This window comes from Anastrepha ludens, chromosome 5 (assembly GCF_028408465.1).
Source record: "Anastrepha ludens isolate Willacy chromosome 5, idAnaLude1.1, whole genome shotgun sequence".
Lineage (NCBI taxonomy): Eukaryota > Metazoa > Arthropoda > Insecta > Diptera > Tephritidae > Anastrepha > Anastrepha ludens.
The window spans coordinates 13025923-13042822 of record NC_071501.1 but is presented as its reverse complement, the minus strand read 5'-3'; the positions used below and the strand labels follow the sequence as shown (position 1 = coordinate 13042822).

Sequence of the window (16900 nt, the reverse complement as noted above, 5' to 3'; positions counted from 1 at the left end):
ACTGAAACCTGTTGCGCAAAGTTGCGCAAATTAAAAATAATGTAGCTTTTGTGCATTTACCCACGGCAAAACGTTACATGTGGCTTATGCAATTTTGTGTAAAAGACAGAAAAAGACAGCATTCAGAGACAACTAAAATAAAAATTTTATTAAAAAAACAAAATTTTTTTTTAATATTATTACAATATTAATATGATATATGTATATATAACACTATATAATTACAATAAAATTATATATTGTATAATAATATAACATTTTTATCTGTCACTGGAGGAACGGGCATAAGCCGATTAGAATATTAGCGTGCTTCCGTGCACAAAATATTAATTCATGGGAGTTTAATTATTAAACATGCTTTGCTGCCTATTAGCCAACTCTCCGAAGAGGCTCAGGAAGCACGCAATAAGGATTTCAAAAATTTTAGACAAAACAATACACGAAAAATGTCGAGAACTGACACAATGACAGATTTATTAAATGCTTTGCTTTGTTCATCAGATGTTGTTATAATATCAAAAACTAAGGTTCCGAAAAACAAGCCAAAACCATTTTCAAAAAAAGTTCTTGCGCTTTTAAATTTGAAAAATGATCCAGCCTCAGAAAACAGCTCAGCAGAAATCGAGGATTCTGAATCATAAAAAAAAAATTAAAAATGAAAAACAAAAAACGAAAAAAACAACTAAATATCCAAAAACAATTTAAAAACTAAAACAAACAAAAATTTTAAAATTAAAAACAAAAAAAAATTTAAATTAAAAAAAAATTTAAAAATTCAAAAAAAAAAAAAAATTAAAAAAAAAATAAAAAATAAAAAAAATCTAAAAACAAAAAAATGAGGAGAGAATAACCTTACCGTAAACCTCCACGTGGTACTCTCTGGGGTCGTGAAAAATGTAAAAATGAACTCACCAGCTAATTACGGAAGTAAAAATGTATTTATAGTATTCAATGAATTTAAAATTTGCTAAAACTAAGGTCAGATTCGTCATCACTGATCCTTAAAACCCCTAAATATATATTTTCAGCTTAATTAAATGAGTTTTTGAATTTTGTCCGCCAACGCCTTCTGGTCGGACCACTGTGCGCTGTCATAACCCCCCGCTGTCATAACCCCCACTTGATTCTTTCAAATTCTGATATTGGCCACACCTTTTGAATTTTTTCCACGATTAGTGACAAGACTGTGTATTCGATCTCAATGAATATTGGAAATAACACAAAAACTTGACAGAAACGTGTCGAGACCTGACATTAAACAATTTCTATTAGAAACCATCAAACATTCGAAGGGGACATAAAACTGCAAGGCTCCACGCAACTACGAGGTATTTGCTCTATTTATTACATATACATACATATATATGCAATAATTTTTATGTTCATCTATGAGAGGGTATATAACGCGCGATCAATTAGATCGTGTTGACACTCATTTTTTCATCATCCACACACTCATTAAGATGGACAATATCAACAAAACCACCTAGCTTGGCATTTAATTGAACACTCAATATTCTACATAAGAACTATATTTATTACATACATACATAGCCGACGTCTGTGCATTTGCTCCATAAAAAAACAATGTGACACATGTTGTTGCTAGTCGACTGGCCACTGTGCCAGCAATTGAAAGAACAAGACCGATTGCTCGCTCACTCTGAGCATAACGATACGATCGGGTCACTGATTCGTATATCTCTAGCTGCATATGGTATGTGTGCGTGTGTGTGTATGCACTAAAGCTATGACCATTCATAATAAAAATAGCAATAGAAACATTGAATGCGAGTAGGGGAAATTATATATTAGAGAAAATGTTGTAGAAAATGCGAAAAATTGTCGGAAAATTTTAATTTGTGAGCAAACAACACAAGAGTTGAATATTTATCGAGCGGCGGCGATCTATTGGCTTGATCAGTCGTCAGCGGAACGGTATCGGCAACGAAAGTGTTTTTCAGACGTGTATTTGCAGCGCTAAAGGAATATTAAACAATTTTAGAATTGTTAAGAAAAACTCGCTGGCGCGTCAAAAACAAACAAAAAAAAAACACAAGAAGCGGCTGTTCTGACAACAAGTGAATTGAGAAAGAGGTATCAATAAGTTTTTGGTACATTGTTTTTGTAAAGGGGATTTACGTGGATATGCATGTACATACACATACACACATACGTAGGTGGATTAAGTGAGAATTAAGTCGCTGCAAAGGGGAATAATTTAACGAAGGATTAAGTTTACTCAAAGTGTGGAGGAAAATAGCAAAAGTAAAAACAAAAAAAAAACAACAAAAAACAAATACAACAAAAATTAAAAAGATCAAAAGCACTTTTGTACAGAAGAATTGACTTAAAGAAGAAGTGATGTAATGATTTCTGCAGCGTGTTGTTGTTATTTTAGTTGCTCTCAATTATCCATAACAAAATTGAAGCAAAAACAACAGCTAAACAAACCAAATTGAATTGAAGTGAGCATTGGCAGTGCATCAAATGAATTCTGAGTGAAGTGCCTTCGATTGTGACGTACGCGAACGTTTCTGGTAGCTCTTTTCCTGCCGAAAAATCACCATGCTTAAAAATAATTTATAAATGTATTTATACACTTTGTTATATACACACGCGCATTTTGTGACTATGCAATAATACAAATGTATAATTTTGTGGTCATACACAATTAATTCTATTCTGCAAGCAAAATCAACACATTCCTAAACACAAAAACTCAAGCATTTTATGATTTACATTCATTCGAATCTATTAAAATAGAAAAACACACCTCCATAAATATACAGTTGCGTTCATATTAATAATATTTTAATATGCATTTGTTCAGTGTGCATTGAATTGAGGAAGCAGTTGAATGTGAGCGAATTGATATGAAGCGGTGTGTGATAGAGCGCAAAGTGAAACCAAGTTCTTCATGGTGAAAATATTTTTAGAGGTGTGACAGAACCAACTGATGGAATGACGTCACTTGGGATGCGTTTACAAAAAACTGAGATTGTGTAGTTGATATGTATATGAAAACCAATGACACTTCGTTGCCATTTGAACAACGACTGATTGGACAAGTGTGTGTGAATACATGTGAAATAATCGTGCAGAATTCGGCTGAATCTCCCAAGTGACGTGGCGACCAAAGTTCCCCTCACAATTTTATTTTCCACCATAGGTAAAGGTTAGGTTAGCCTGGTTGGCAACAAACCGCGCATAGACCTTTTGGTCCCTAGCGATACTAGATGGAGACCGACCTCTATGAATACCTAAAGTAGACATCATGTAGGATGTCAGTGCTTTTGGCGAATCAAAGCAGCGCTGAGAGATCCGCTTTTGAGACGTCCTCCAGACCCTCAAACAATGGGGCTACCAGGCCTTAGACGCGTTTTTAATAATGCCGGGCAAACGCACGCAAGGTGTTCTAAAGTTGCCTGAACATCCTCTCTGCATTTCCTGCATTTTTCCGTGTTAGCAATCCCTATTTTGCACGCATGTGCAGCCAATAGATTATGACCTATTAGCATACCTATGATAGTTCTGCAGTCCTTTCGCGAGAGCCTAAGTACGAATTGAGTCAGTTTTTTGTCGTTAGTTCTACACATGACTTTTGCTGTTTTGCATGTGGTTAGATTAGTCCACCTAGCTTTCACTCGCCTTTTCATGTAGTCGTCCATTTCATTGTATATTGTATTTAGCGGTTTTGGTTTGTCGTTCTCTTGCTCAAAAGGTAGTCTAACAGCACTTTTTGCTATCTCATCTACTATTTCGTTCTCCATAATGCCTTTGTGACCAGATACCCAATAGATATGCAGCCTACTGTTTGCGGCTAGCCTTTCTATGGCCTCCCTGCTCCGTCGAACATTTTTGGACTTAATAAAATATGAGCTTATTGCTTTTATTGCTGCTTGACTGTCCACGTACATATATATTAATTGTTAAGTTCTTTCTTATTCCAGTGTAGGCTAGCTCCGCGGCTCCCCCACAACAAAAACTTTCGCTTGGAAAATACTGCTGTGGCTTGGCAGCTTGATAGGTTGCCTTATCCCTAGTTTTGAGCAGTAAATGCGTGCTACCACTCCGTCTAAAGTTTTGGAGCCGTCTGTATTGATGTGAAAAGTTCTATGGCCAGGCTTCATGCCTTTGTGCCATCCCTTCTCTTCAATTGTAGTGCGAAACCTTCTCTCCTAACTAAAGTTCGGAGTCATGTAGTCTGTGAAACCTGAGTTCTACTTTCCTATTGAGCTGTGACCGAAGGTTCTGCAGGTGAATACTCCAGCAGCTACTAACCGTCTCGCGGATTTCGCTGCCAGGTTTTCCGCCATAAGGTCAATAGGTGGCATGCTGAGTATCATTTCCAGCAGCGCCGTTGGAGTGGTTTTCATCGCTTCTGTTATGAACAGAGCAGCGAGTTGTTGAATCCTTTCTAGTGGCATTAAGTATGTCAATTTTCTTGTCGCAGTTCACCATACTAAGGCCCCATACAGCAATATCGGTGTAACTAATGCCGTGTAGCACCAGTGCATCAGAGAGGGTGATATACCCCAAATAACGCCCAGCATTCTTTTACATGCATACAACGCATTACTGGCCTTTTTCACCCTTTCCTCAACATTGCACTTCCACAGCTATTTACTGCCTAGTATTACTCCGAGGTACCTTGCATGATCTTTGAGAAGAAGTTCGTTGTTGCCTAGCTTCGGGAGGTAAAGAGCAAACCTGGAAAATCTATCTTTCATGCAGGTTTTTCTTATCTTGGATCTTGCAACGTAGAGTGGAAGCGCATTTGTTGTTGCTGTAACATCTTACAGATCACTGCTTAGAGCGAAGAAGCCACCCCAGCCGTCGTGGTCAAACTGGTCAAACTAAAATAATAATAGTCATAATAAAAATAAATCTATTCGCGAGGTTCATAGAGCACTTCGTTTTTTTTATGTGCAGTTTCCGTGCACGTGGCATCATCGATCTTTATTTCTTTCGAAATAAGGAAGGGGCTGCCGATGCGGTGAATGTGGAGCGCTATCTAGCCATGCTGACTAAATTTTTATTTCCAAACGGCGATATTTGGTTCCAACAAGTCAACAACTTACAATATTCAAGCCACCAATGACGCACTACGGCCAGATTTATTGGAAAGAGTAGTCAAAAAAATAGGTGGAGGAGCTCGGTCAAACGTCACAAATATATTTCAGGCATGCTACTAACTCTTAAAGAAAGCTATGCTTTTGGGGTTCTACTATTTGAATCATAGTACTAATAATATGAACACAGCCGTATATATATCTCTCGTTGATGTGTGCATAAAAAATTCTTGCTTGCATATTAATATCACTATTTGCTGGTATTAAATATTGCAACATTTGATCCCAATGAAATTGTGCTGTATACATACAAAGAAACAAATATGCATTTACATATGTATGTACTCGTATATAGAAGTATAAATATGTACAAGCATTTGATATTCGTTTGGGAAATGAGTGGAAGATTTTCAAAAACCATTAATATTTGTGAATTGATATTCTAAGTAATCTCGCTGATAGATAAAAAGTGTTAATTACAATATAAAAAAATTTAACGGCGGCCGCCTTAGCGATGTGTGTTTGTGCCGGGCTGCCACTCAGTTGATCCCAAAATCGTTGTCCATTATGGATATGAAACATTGAATTATGGAAATTTGTTGTTTATAGCGGCTATCTAATGTGTAAATGAATAAATTGGTGGATTTTCCAATACAGAAAGCTAAAATATATAGTCCATGCGAATAAACTCGGTTTTCTAAGTTTAATCCTACACTTGAGTATGCTGGTGGTTCAGATTATCATTGTGATTGCCCATTGAACAGGAAACTGCAATGCTTTGGAAATGAGCGGCAGATCTCTGGGTACTATTTCAATTCGAGGCACGAAATCACCGTCCTCCTCATGCTTTCTAGCACTACTTCGAATGGTATCTGTATTTGAACAGACAGTCAGGCAGTCTTAGGTCCATTGTAGTCTCAGATAATAACAACTAAACACATTAGGAATACTTCACTATCCTTAATACCAAGGCATACCGTCTCGCCAGACTATGTACTCAGAATTGAAGATCATGACAGCTACGAACATCAAAGCACAATGAACCAGACCCGTTTCGCGGCTTTACCAAGCCCAAATAAAGGAAATTATGGCTGAGAAGGAATGGAGTTCATACCACACTGGATAGTCTAGGACAGAGTCCAAGACAGAGGCAGTCAAAATAATTTATTATTCATTTTAGAAGAGCATCAAGTATGCTTCTGAACCTGGCTAAAGAGAACTAACGAACTCTCACTGGATAGATACTTTCCGGGACACTGTTGTCTTTCAGAATTTTGTGGCAAATATAAAACAAGCGCTTGCAGTTTTTTCGAGCTCAGCGATGAAACGCCAGAGCACATCCTCTGCGAATTCTTAGCCCTCGGAAGATGAAAACTCACCCTCCTAAGTGGGATGGTTCGTCACTAAAATAACATGAAAAATATTGAAACATTTCGGCTCACAAAATCAAAATTTATAGTCGCATGGAGTAGCAGATACCATAGACATACCCAGTGAATGCGTCAATAACGACTTGCATGAATATTTGGGTATGAAAAAGGTAACCGCGCGCTTAGTTCAGCGTTTCCTCACTTTCCGAACCAAAAACAAAATCGTGAGGATGATTCGGCGCTAGGCTTGGCGATGGTTAAATTGCAGAAATTGTGCTATGAGTTGATTAAAAATCTTCCGCATTTTCCGAATATGGCTGCCAACGAGCCTGTCTAAATATGGAGCGATTCTTTCAAGGAAAATATTCATGTCGAATGTTAAGGTCATCCCCGAAATAGAGGTTGAAAGACTTTGATAAATATTTTTTTGTTTTAAAAGGTACCAAATATTGGAGGGATTCTGTGTTAACTGTATTGAACTAAATGGAGACTATGCCGAGGAGCAGAAATAGTGTTGATACCCAAACTCGAGTCCATTCATTCTCTATACAGGGTCCAGCACTCGAAATGTAAAACAATTAAAAAGGCCATACATTTAGTTTGGAAAATTACTTTTATTCAATTCAAAGTAAAAAATGTGTGAAAATAATACAAAATTAAGAATCATTTTACTTTTGCTCGATATGACCACCTTTTGCCTTGACTATGGCCTTGAGACGGTCCAGCAACGAATCGCAAGCTGCCCGAATGTGACCTGCAGCTGTTTTGGACTACTCGCGGACAATGGTTTTTTTCAGGGCCTCGAGACTGGTGAATCTTTTAGTTCGGCCTTGGTCTACAAAATGGCCCAAAGAGAATAATCCGGAACGTTGTTTTTTAGCTATTCTTGGTTCGCTCGAACTTTGTGAGACGGTGCCGAGTCCTTTTGAAACGTCCATGGTCTGACACCGAAATGAGTGTATGCCCACAGCTTCAAAGCAACCTCCAGAATACTTTCCAAATAATATTTCGCATTTACTTTAACGCCAGGCTCGATGAAAACGATTAGAGAGCGCCCATCTGCGGTTACAACGGCCCAAACCACTACCTGTAGCGGGTGTTGCCTCCTGGTGGCCAATCGATGACTCAAATTCTTGTATGAACGGTCGGTCAAACTAACCCTATCGTTTTGGGAGTTAACAATTGCTCAATCTGAATCATTTTCTCATCAGAAAACAGAATATTCGGAGATTTACCGCTTTCGGCCGAGCGAAGCAACTCCTCCGCTCTCTCAAGTCTGACTTGTTGCTGCTTTGGTGTGAGATCATGCGCCTTTTGGATTTTGTAAGGCTTCACTTTGAGATCATTTTTCATTATGCGGCTGATGCTATGGTTACATATCTTCAATTGTTTCGCCATTTCATTGGCACTTCGTCGGGGATTTCGCTGAAGTCGCTTCTTCACATTTTGAACCATTTCACGTAACGTTGCAGTCTTTTCATGACCACATCCATGACGTTTCGCGATGCTACCAGTATCATTGTAATGAGCAATGGTGCGATAAACAAAAAAAATTATTTACTTTAAGGTACTCGAGCACACGAACAACCGCTGGTTGTGATTCTCCAGCCAAATATAATGCAATCACACTTTTACGTTTAAAATCTATTACTGATTTTCTTTTTTCGCGTTTACTCTAGTCAAAATTCTTCCGCGCTTGTAAACAATACTCTGGACTGTCATTTCGCCAACTAACAGACAGCTGATGCTCGGATTTTGATTCCAAGAGCCTTACGTTTAGTGAAAATAGGTGTTTTCCATGTAAGCTCACTGTCGAGGCGTATACCAATATTTCGTAACATTATTTTGGGGTATGATTACATTATTAAGTTTAACGGGAGGACAAATGCTTCGATTGAGGGTAAAAGTTATTTGAACTGATTTTGTCTCATTGGATTTTATTCTCCAATCTTTTGGAGTTTAACTGAAGCCTCCTGGGTGTTAGAGCCAATTGCGAGAACAGTGGTTTCACCTGCAAAAGTTCCGACGATAGTTTCTTCAGTGGCTAGTAAATCGTGGGTGTAGGCCCATTATACTGCCTTGGGGTACACCAGCCAGACTTTCACAGAGTTCAGAATTAATGATTTGGAATTTATTTTCGGTTTTCAATTACGGGCATCATTCTTTTGAGTAAAAGGGATTTCATAATTTTAGAGGCAATGGGCTGATGGGGCGATACGATTCCACTTTCTCGGTGCTTGTTCCGGGCTTAGGCATCATTCTTACTTGTGGGACTTTCCATTGGACGGATCAAAGCCCTTTAATATGGTTGTATTAGGTATATGCGTGAAAAAAGATATTCCTTTATTTGGTAGTTGTTTAAGTATCTTTCCTGTGATGAAATTATATCCGGGGGATGCCTTTGTTTTAGCAAATGAGCGATGTCTTAGATACTCTGTATTGCTTTGCGCCAAAAGAGCGCAGCTAAAAATATATCCACGGGCACTGTGTACGAGGTGCTTTCAAAAATTTCGCGGGCTACCATTATAAGTCTTTTTGAGCACTTAATTCCATTTTTTACACAAAATTTGATGCAATTTTTTTGGCCCATTTTTTTCGATAGCACAAAATCGTCCAATATGCAAGACACTTGTCTTATTTATGCTTATCACAAACAAACTAAACATGAGAACCGTGAACATATCTTCGAGACGAGTGTTGGTTGGTTGGTTGGCTAGAGTGGTGATTCATCCAGAATCTAACTAGCACATCCTTGTTACTAACTTGTTTAACAGTTATTTACAGCCAGACTATATACAGTCTGTGCGGTTTAGGAACCTTATTAGCCTAACAGTTGCTCGAGACTCTCGAAGAGCGATTTGCCCAGGGTTAACATTCTGCCCTTCCATTCACAGAGGAAACGGAAATTTTTTTCCCTTTTTCTCCGGTTGTTTACAACTATGACAGTATGTGTTGTAAGGAATGCCCATTTTAGTGGCTTGTTCTCCGATAGACTAAAAGCCAGTTATAACTGCCGTTAGTCTCCAGGCCTACCGGCGCTTCACGTTTATCAATGTCGACGATTGCTTGAGGTTGTAGGTGGGCCATAACGTCCTGCTGATTTTGCATTTCGTCTGGTCTCTCCATCTACAATAAGCGATTCGAAGGTATTTTAGGGAAATTGCTTTCTTGACTGCACCTAATGGTGTGAATACCGGTACTGCAAGAACATTATTCATGGCAGATCCCCCTCTAGCCAGTTCATCGGTATTTTCGTTACCTTCTACAATATGTTCCGGTGTCCCGGGACCCAAATAAAGGTTACTTTATGATTTTCACTCAAGGTGGTAAGACTATTTCTACTTTGCTCCACCACTTTAGAGGTTGTTGTAGCCAAATTCAGTGCCTGGATTGCAGCTTGGCTATCCGAAAGAATAGCGATATTGCCCTTAAAAGAGAAATTTGTGATTAGTAGCCTACAAGCTTCTCCAATTGCCAGTACTTCCGCCTGAAAGACACTGCTGGTATTAGGAAGACGCACAGATTTTTCAATTTCAAGTCTATGAGAAGTCCAGATCCAACACCACAATCCATTTTACTGACATCTGTATAGACTGTAGTATCGAAGTTGTTTAATGAGAATCCCTTATTCCATACCTCCTTAGATGGAAAGAGAGTGGCAAAATTCATGTTGAAAGTTACCGTTGGGACGATGTAGTCAGTCCTCTCCGAGGCTAACTGAGTTTGTCGCAATAATAGACTTGCGTGTCCATAAGTTTTTTCTTTCCAGCGACTCGCTTCATTTAACCTAAATGCACTCATGGTTACCGTGTCAAAACGAGTGTACCAACATAAAAAAAACCTAATAATCGAAAGTTGAATGTACGTAGCCCGCGAAATTTTAAAATTCGTCTCATTCTTTCAACACACCTCGTATGCGCTTATCGGATAAAAAGTAGCCTATGTCACTTTCCGGCCAAAATACTATGTCTATACAGAAAAGCATGTGGATCCGTTGGTTCGTTATTGCGTGAAAGAAAAACAAGCAAATAACACAGGTCAGCCTATGCATTTTTTTTGGTGCAGACATATCGTAAATGGATTAAGTAGTACTTTCGTGAAAGCCATTCGTCGTTGTAAGCCTTAGCTCTTGCATCTAGCAAATAAGTGGATCTTCGACCGCAATAAGACTCTTTGCTGCCTCTTTTTGCTCAAAAAAAGTCGCTGGATCAGTAATCCATACATCTCCGCACAAAATACATGCAAATATTGCAAAACCCTTGCACAATATCTCTGAAGCGGAAATTCGATGTAAGCAGTGACTTTGTTCGGTGTAAGAAGTGCAGTCTGTCACAGTGACTTAGGAGTTGCCCATCAGTATCGCCTTAAGAAAATAAGCACTTAATCCAGAGAGATTTTCTTCCGAGGGATAAAGTCATCATTAGATAATGGCGAACCACGTATGCTTGCATTAAAAAGAACTACGTCACAGTTTCTTGTTTTCTTTGCGCGCACTGACAGTTTTGATAAACAGCTGCATTTTTTCATAATCGTCTAACCCACTTATGTGTGTATGTATGCACGTACATAGGCATCTTTATTACCTCACTTACTCTTAAATATACCCATACATACATTCATGCACTTGTATTTATCTATGCTCCAGCTTACTATAGTCTGTTTGCTAATTTAGTGCCGCATTTTGTAATCTCACAGCTACATCCACACATACATACATACGTCCCCACCACTGATTACTGCAGCGCGATTATAACTTTTCCGGCACATCGCCAACCACAAGACGAACACAACGCATACGCCGTCGCACCCACGCTAGCTCGCTCGCGTCAATCAAAACAAAACAAAGCAAAAGCAAAAACAAGAGCAAAAGCAAGAGCAAAAGCGAAAGCGAATTAAATGGCCAGCAATAGCAGCGACAGTTCGGCGAATGGCAACGGCGCCATAAATGTTGAAGACTCACACTTCGGTCACGTAATGCTACGCGTCATTGTGGCCGCGCACAGCAATGAGAATGTTATCATATCACCGCTGCAGCTGGAAGCATTGCTCACGCTACTCTATCTTGGCAGTGATGGTAGCACCGCAGAGGAGCTACATCGAGTGCTGCAGCTCAAACGCTTTGCAAGCAATGCCAAAATGGCCAATCACTATGCGACGGAACTACAGCTGAGCACCGACATTGCAGCCGATACGCATATGCAATTGTGTAGTGAATTGTTGTTGCCGGAGCAGATTGAAATTGGTGATGAATTTCGAAAAATTGCTCAAAAATATTTCCACACCACAATGGTGCAACGGGATCTATGTAACATAGCGAAATTGCGCGCGCAACTCGACGAGGATTTGGCGAAAATAGCCAAAGGCTACACGTGGCACATTAGCGACTCTCTGTTATCCACTGTCACAATGCTGGAAGCAGCATCGGCGGCTGTCGTGTTGGCAGCTGTGCATTTTCAAAACAAATGGTTTTTACCGTTTAGCGCTTACCGCACTGGGTTGTATGATTTTCAGTTAAGCGCGGATGAGACGCCGACAGCGAATGGGCAGCAGCAGTTGACGTCTACAACTGTAACGGTGCCTATGCTTTTTGACGATGATATGTTCGTGAAATTTGCCGAGTTTCGCGAGCTGGACGCACGTGCTATTGAGCTGCCTTACGAGCATGATGACGAGCTGTCTATGTTGGTGGTGTTGCCCAATCGGAGCGATGGTCTGCCGGCGCTTGAAAAACAATTGCAATCTTTGGAACTCAATACACTGGCGGAGCGTATGCAAATGGAGAGTGTGCAGGTGCTTTTGCCAAAGTTTAAAATCGATTTTGAATGCAGCCTGCTGCGGGTGTTGGAACAGGTGAGAAAATTGTGTATGTGTATGTGTGTCTTGTGGCGAGTTATTGAAATTTGCTTTCTGGCTTTCAGTTGGGCATCACAACGATTTTCTCCAAAGCGTCAAATTTTAAAAATATGTTGCGTGAAAACTGCACTGTGCCGCTGACGATTGCGGATATTTTGCATAAAGTTTGCATTGAGGTGAACGAGTCTGGATCTGAAGGTGCCAATAGTGTTGGTAAGTGAGGAATTTGTATAGTGCCATGATTCATTCTCACACTAACACAGACTCATTACTGTAATTAGACTAATACTGTAATCCTAAAAACCACCAATTTCACCCATTTTTATAATCTAAGCAACTGACTGTAGTTTTACACTTACTTCCTATCGACTTTTACGTTATTTCCATCACTGCTCAAAGTGCAGTCAGGTTAAAGAAGATTGGTCTCTGGAGGCAGTCTCCCAAGGGGCATGGTAGCATTTTTGGGCTGTTAACAACGTATTTCTCTGAGGTTTATGCCAGGACAATCTTTCCAAGCAGGCAGAATTGGAACGAGGGGAAATCGGTACCGAAGCTGGTACTTATGTCTTCACTGAAGGCTCCAAGATGGAATCGGGAGTCGGAGCGAAGGTTTTTCTCTAAGTCAGCCAATTTATCTATCTCCTTCAAACTGCCGAATGCTGCTAGTGTTTTTCAGGTAGAAGTCTTTGTGATCTTGCAGGCATGCAAAATGCTTAGGGAACGTGGGATGGAGGGAGATATTAACATTTTCTCCGATGCTCGAGCCGCGATTAAGGCTCTGACGACGCCATGGTGCAGTACTAAATTCGTTAACACCTATAAAGAGGAGATCAGATCTCTTGGGTGTGCAGGCAACATTTCTCTGATCTGGGTGTGATGGAACCCAGATCAGATAAATGAAATTGCTGATGAGCTTGTCAGGAAGGGGACTGAGACCTTGTACACGGTCATCAGCATCCCCCTGACTGTTATTAATGGGGCATAGTACAACTTATTTCTCAGGAAAGCGTAGAAGAGATGGAGCTCCATTTCTTCATGAGCTATTTCGAAAGTCCTTCGGTCCCAGTGTAATGGAGGGAGGACTCAGAAAGTCCGGGGTATTTTCCGCCATTCATTTTTCATACTCGTATCTGTGTTTACTGCTCATTGCTCACACGCGTAAAATCTAAGTTTGCCATTTAACCTCCCTTGCAAAAGCTGTGGAGACCTTTCAGAGAAGATGATTGTTGAGCTTTTCTCTGTGAATGTACGGGTGAGAAAGTAAACCGATTAAGGTCCCATCAATCTTCTCCATTACATCAACAACTCTGGCTGGCAGTAGATATCTGCGTGTTCGATGTCTCTTAATGGTATCAAAATGGCGCTTTAGTGCTACTTGGGGAGCACCAGAGTGGTACTTCAACCAGCAGCCAGAGTGGTACTTCAACCATTTCCCCTACCTGCCTAAGCTTTGACTGACACAATTTTATGCAACGCCTTATGCCCATTTTCCATGTGGGCACAGCTAGTTGATATATCAAAGGTCATGTTTAGGCCATTCCACTCCTCAAATGACTCAATAGGCAGCTCTTGATTTAGTGCTAACCTTCAGCTAATTACTTTTAGGCCAACTTGCTTTTAGTCAGGGAAACACCTGACCTCCTTTTCACATGCATCCGAATATTTTTAAATTAAGCGCATATGGGTACCTAGATACTGGAACATAGCAGAAATCTGCTGGAATCTACATATCTAATTAGATAGGGGACTTGTGAGGTACTTTCTTTGGGAAATAAGGAAATTTGACTTCATAAACTTGCTTCACATTTATTTAGCGAGTGCTGGGCAAGCGCACCAATTTCCAAGTAGGGACATTATTCCGACCACGAGGGAATCGGAATCGCTCGAGGGAACTTTTTAGTTATACTTGCAGATATAGCGGGTTTAGATATTCGTTATCCACCTGATGAATTTCATCGCTATTAAAAAGTCTTTAACATAACCGTGAATAATCATCGTTCAGTATTTTTCCCCCTTTCTCTCTTTTCTTGCTTCTTCTCATTTTGCCTCCTGCAATCGTGTCGCGAAAGTCATGCTTTGATTTATCGTCCTTATTGGCTCTATCATGAACAGATATTTCACCTAGCCCGACCTAAGAAAACATGTCTGAACTTTAGGTTCACCAAGAACATCTTCACTACCTGAAAATAATTCGGTGTTTCTTTTGCTTACTCTTTCCTTTTATCACTTGCGCAGATTTCACACTGCAGCTCTTAGGCAGTTTGCAAGATTCGCTTAATGAGAGTTATTGGGATAATACGCCTGGTAGAAATCTAAATCCAATTTTTTAACAGCGGATCCTCTTTTGCCGCTGAAGTGAATCTCAAAGTTGTAGTCTAAGTCGACCACCGTGAGCTTTTGTGATCACACTGTTCTATGTAAGATGTAAGCATTATTTTTGTGCGATGCCGCAGACACTTTTAGCGGCAGAGCGTTTCAAACATACGACGTGTGGATATTAAAAAATGCTCCAAGCGAATATTTTACTGTTTTAAAGCCTTATTCTATCAGTTCCTTCAGATCGAATGCCAATTTTTCTTTTACATATTCAAATTTATTAAAATCTTGTTCTTTTTAATGAAGATTCTACACAAGAAAGCAGATACAAATCTAACATTACGTTGTTGTACTTGACTATAAATCTCTTGTCAGATAATGTGAAATGAGGCGAATTGTCTTGACCTTCCATATTTGAAGCTATTCCTTATTTATTCCCTCACGGATTTAGTACGTATCCGAAGATAATACTGTTGAGCTTGGATGGACAAGTACTTGGCTTCATTTCGTGTTTACAACTGGCGCCGGTTTGCGCGTATGCGGTTATCGCGCCAATTAAGAAGAAAACCAGAATTACAATTAATTTTGTGTGACTTGAGAATTTTAAGCTTCATTAACATTTTACTGGCGAAACAGAAAAACAACTGTAATGCGAACTAATAATGTACTGCTTTGTTTGAGGAAGCAAAATTTGCTTCATAGGCTTCACGATAAACAGATGATAGCCGTTGGTATTTGGCACATGAGTATTTCTTCCATATCAGCCAGTTTCATTACCAATTAAATAGTCATACCTCGTATGTCTAGGAGTGGAATATTCAAAAGTAGCGCTAGCGCAGGCTGAGTCGAACAACCAGGGAGGTGAGGTTCATTGCACTAGACAGGGTTGGTTTACGTTATTCATAGGCAGCTTACCGCTTTCCTTAACTTCCAACTCCTGAATGCCGTCATCGTAGTCCAGCCACCACCTATCGCAGACGAAGAGTTTCAGCTGCCTCGTTAGACCCGGTGCAATTATGTTCAGAATTTTGTAGCTGGTTAAACTTCTACCTATCTAAATATTTTTTTTTTGTTTTATGATACCAATTAATATAACTTTCTCTATTAAAAAAATATTCCTTATATTTTATAATTTTATTATTCGTAACAGTGAACAGTTTCTTAAGACTGATTTCCATAATGAAAAACGTATGCTTATCTCAACTCATTCTTTAACTGTTTCTAATTTTAGTTTCATTCGCTTCGCTAATTTTTAATATCCCTTCATCCCATCCCATATCATTCGTATTTTAATGTACCGTTGTACTTACTCCACCACAAATACTTTTCTTCTTTCAGTCTACAAACCCATTGTAATCAGCAATTCGATTGACTCCCGCAAGAAATTCTTCCGTGCTGATCATCCTTTCTACTTTGCCATACGAAGTCGAGAAGCCACGCATTTCTTGGGTCATATAACAAAATTTTGAAAAAAAAAAATTTAGTTATTTTTGTCCACGAAAGTTGTTCCAATTTAAATGTAATGTAATATGAGATTTTCTATGTATATATTTATATAATGTTTGTTGCTCTAAAATACTCATAAAATAATTGTGTTGGAAGAAATGTCAGAGATTAATTAAATATTAAATTTATAATACCTACGAGTTAAGCGCGCCGACGATTAAGTAGCCAGCAGTTGTTGTAAGTCCAAGTAAATAAAATGAAAAAAATAATACTCCAGTTTGTTTTTTTTTTCAATATTTTTGGTTTTTTATAACAAAGAGTCTCGAAAATGTTTATTTAATGATTAGAGTTCAGATTTTACAATTTTAGGCTTAGCTTTTGTTTTACTTATTTATTAAATTAATTTTTATTATCTATTCTATAGTTTTACAAACGATTTCTATTTAGCTGCTGTTTTTTATTTTTTTCAGCTGTAATACTTTTTGTGGAAAAAGTAATAAGTCCTGTATTTTTACACATTAGTTTATAAACCTTTTATATAAAGTTGCTTTAAAACACTAAAAAGTGGAGTACAATGCACACAAATCGCATTCGAACTAATTATTGTATGAACTTAGTTTCGCTTCAAGAGCGAACGAGCTAACGAATGCACTTATCACTTTTCTGTTGCCACTTAATTACATATTTTTATACCCGGCGCACTACTTTGCTCTGTTATTAAGTAAGCTCTACAACCTTGTTCACACAAAGGTTGTTTGCAACATCTTAACATGAATAAAAAAGTTCGGAAGGAAGGAAAGATGAATCGATGCAGCTACATACGAGGGTCGTTTGAAAATA

At 38.9% G+C, this 16900-nt stretch overlaps 1 protein-coding gene across 3 annotated transcripts; it reads left to right on the top strand.

Annotated features, from left to right (window-relative positions):
• Window positions 1-1895: 1895 nt before the first annotated feature.
• Window positions 1896-16337, top strand: LOC128863821 (serine protease inhibitor 42Dd). 3 transcript variants are annotated; one of them, XM_054103185.1, is made up of 4 exons: window positions 1896-2097; window positions 11141-12295; window positions 12364-12511; window positions 15953-16337. In XM_054103185.1, the coding sequence occupies exons 2-4, from the start codon at window positions 11342-11344 to the stop codon at window positions 16081-16083; spliced, it is 1233 nt and encodes a 410-aa protein (XP_053959160.1). In that variant the 5' UTR covers window positions 1896-2097; window positions 11141-11341; the 3' UTR covers window positions 16084-16337. The 3 variants fall into 3 exon arrangements, with proteins under 3 accessions (XP_053959160.1, XP_053959163.1, XP_053959161.1); XM_054103188.1 differs by having other exon boundaries at window positions 11118-12295; XM_054103186.1 differs by lacking the exon at window positions 1896-2097 and adding an exon at window positions 2510-2591.
• The last annotated feature ends 563 nt before the right edge of the window (window positions 16338-16900 follow it).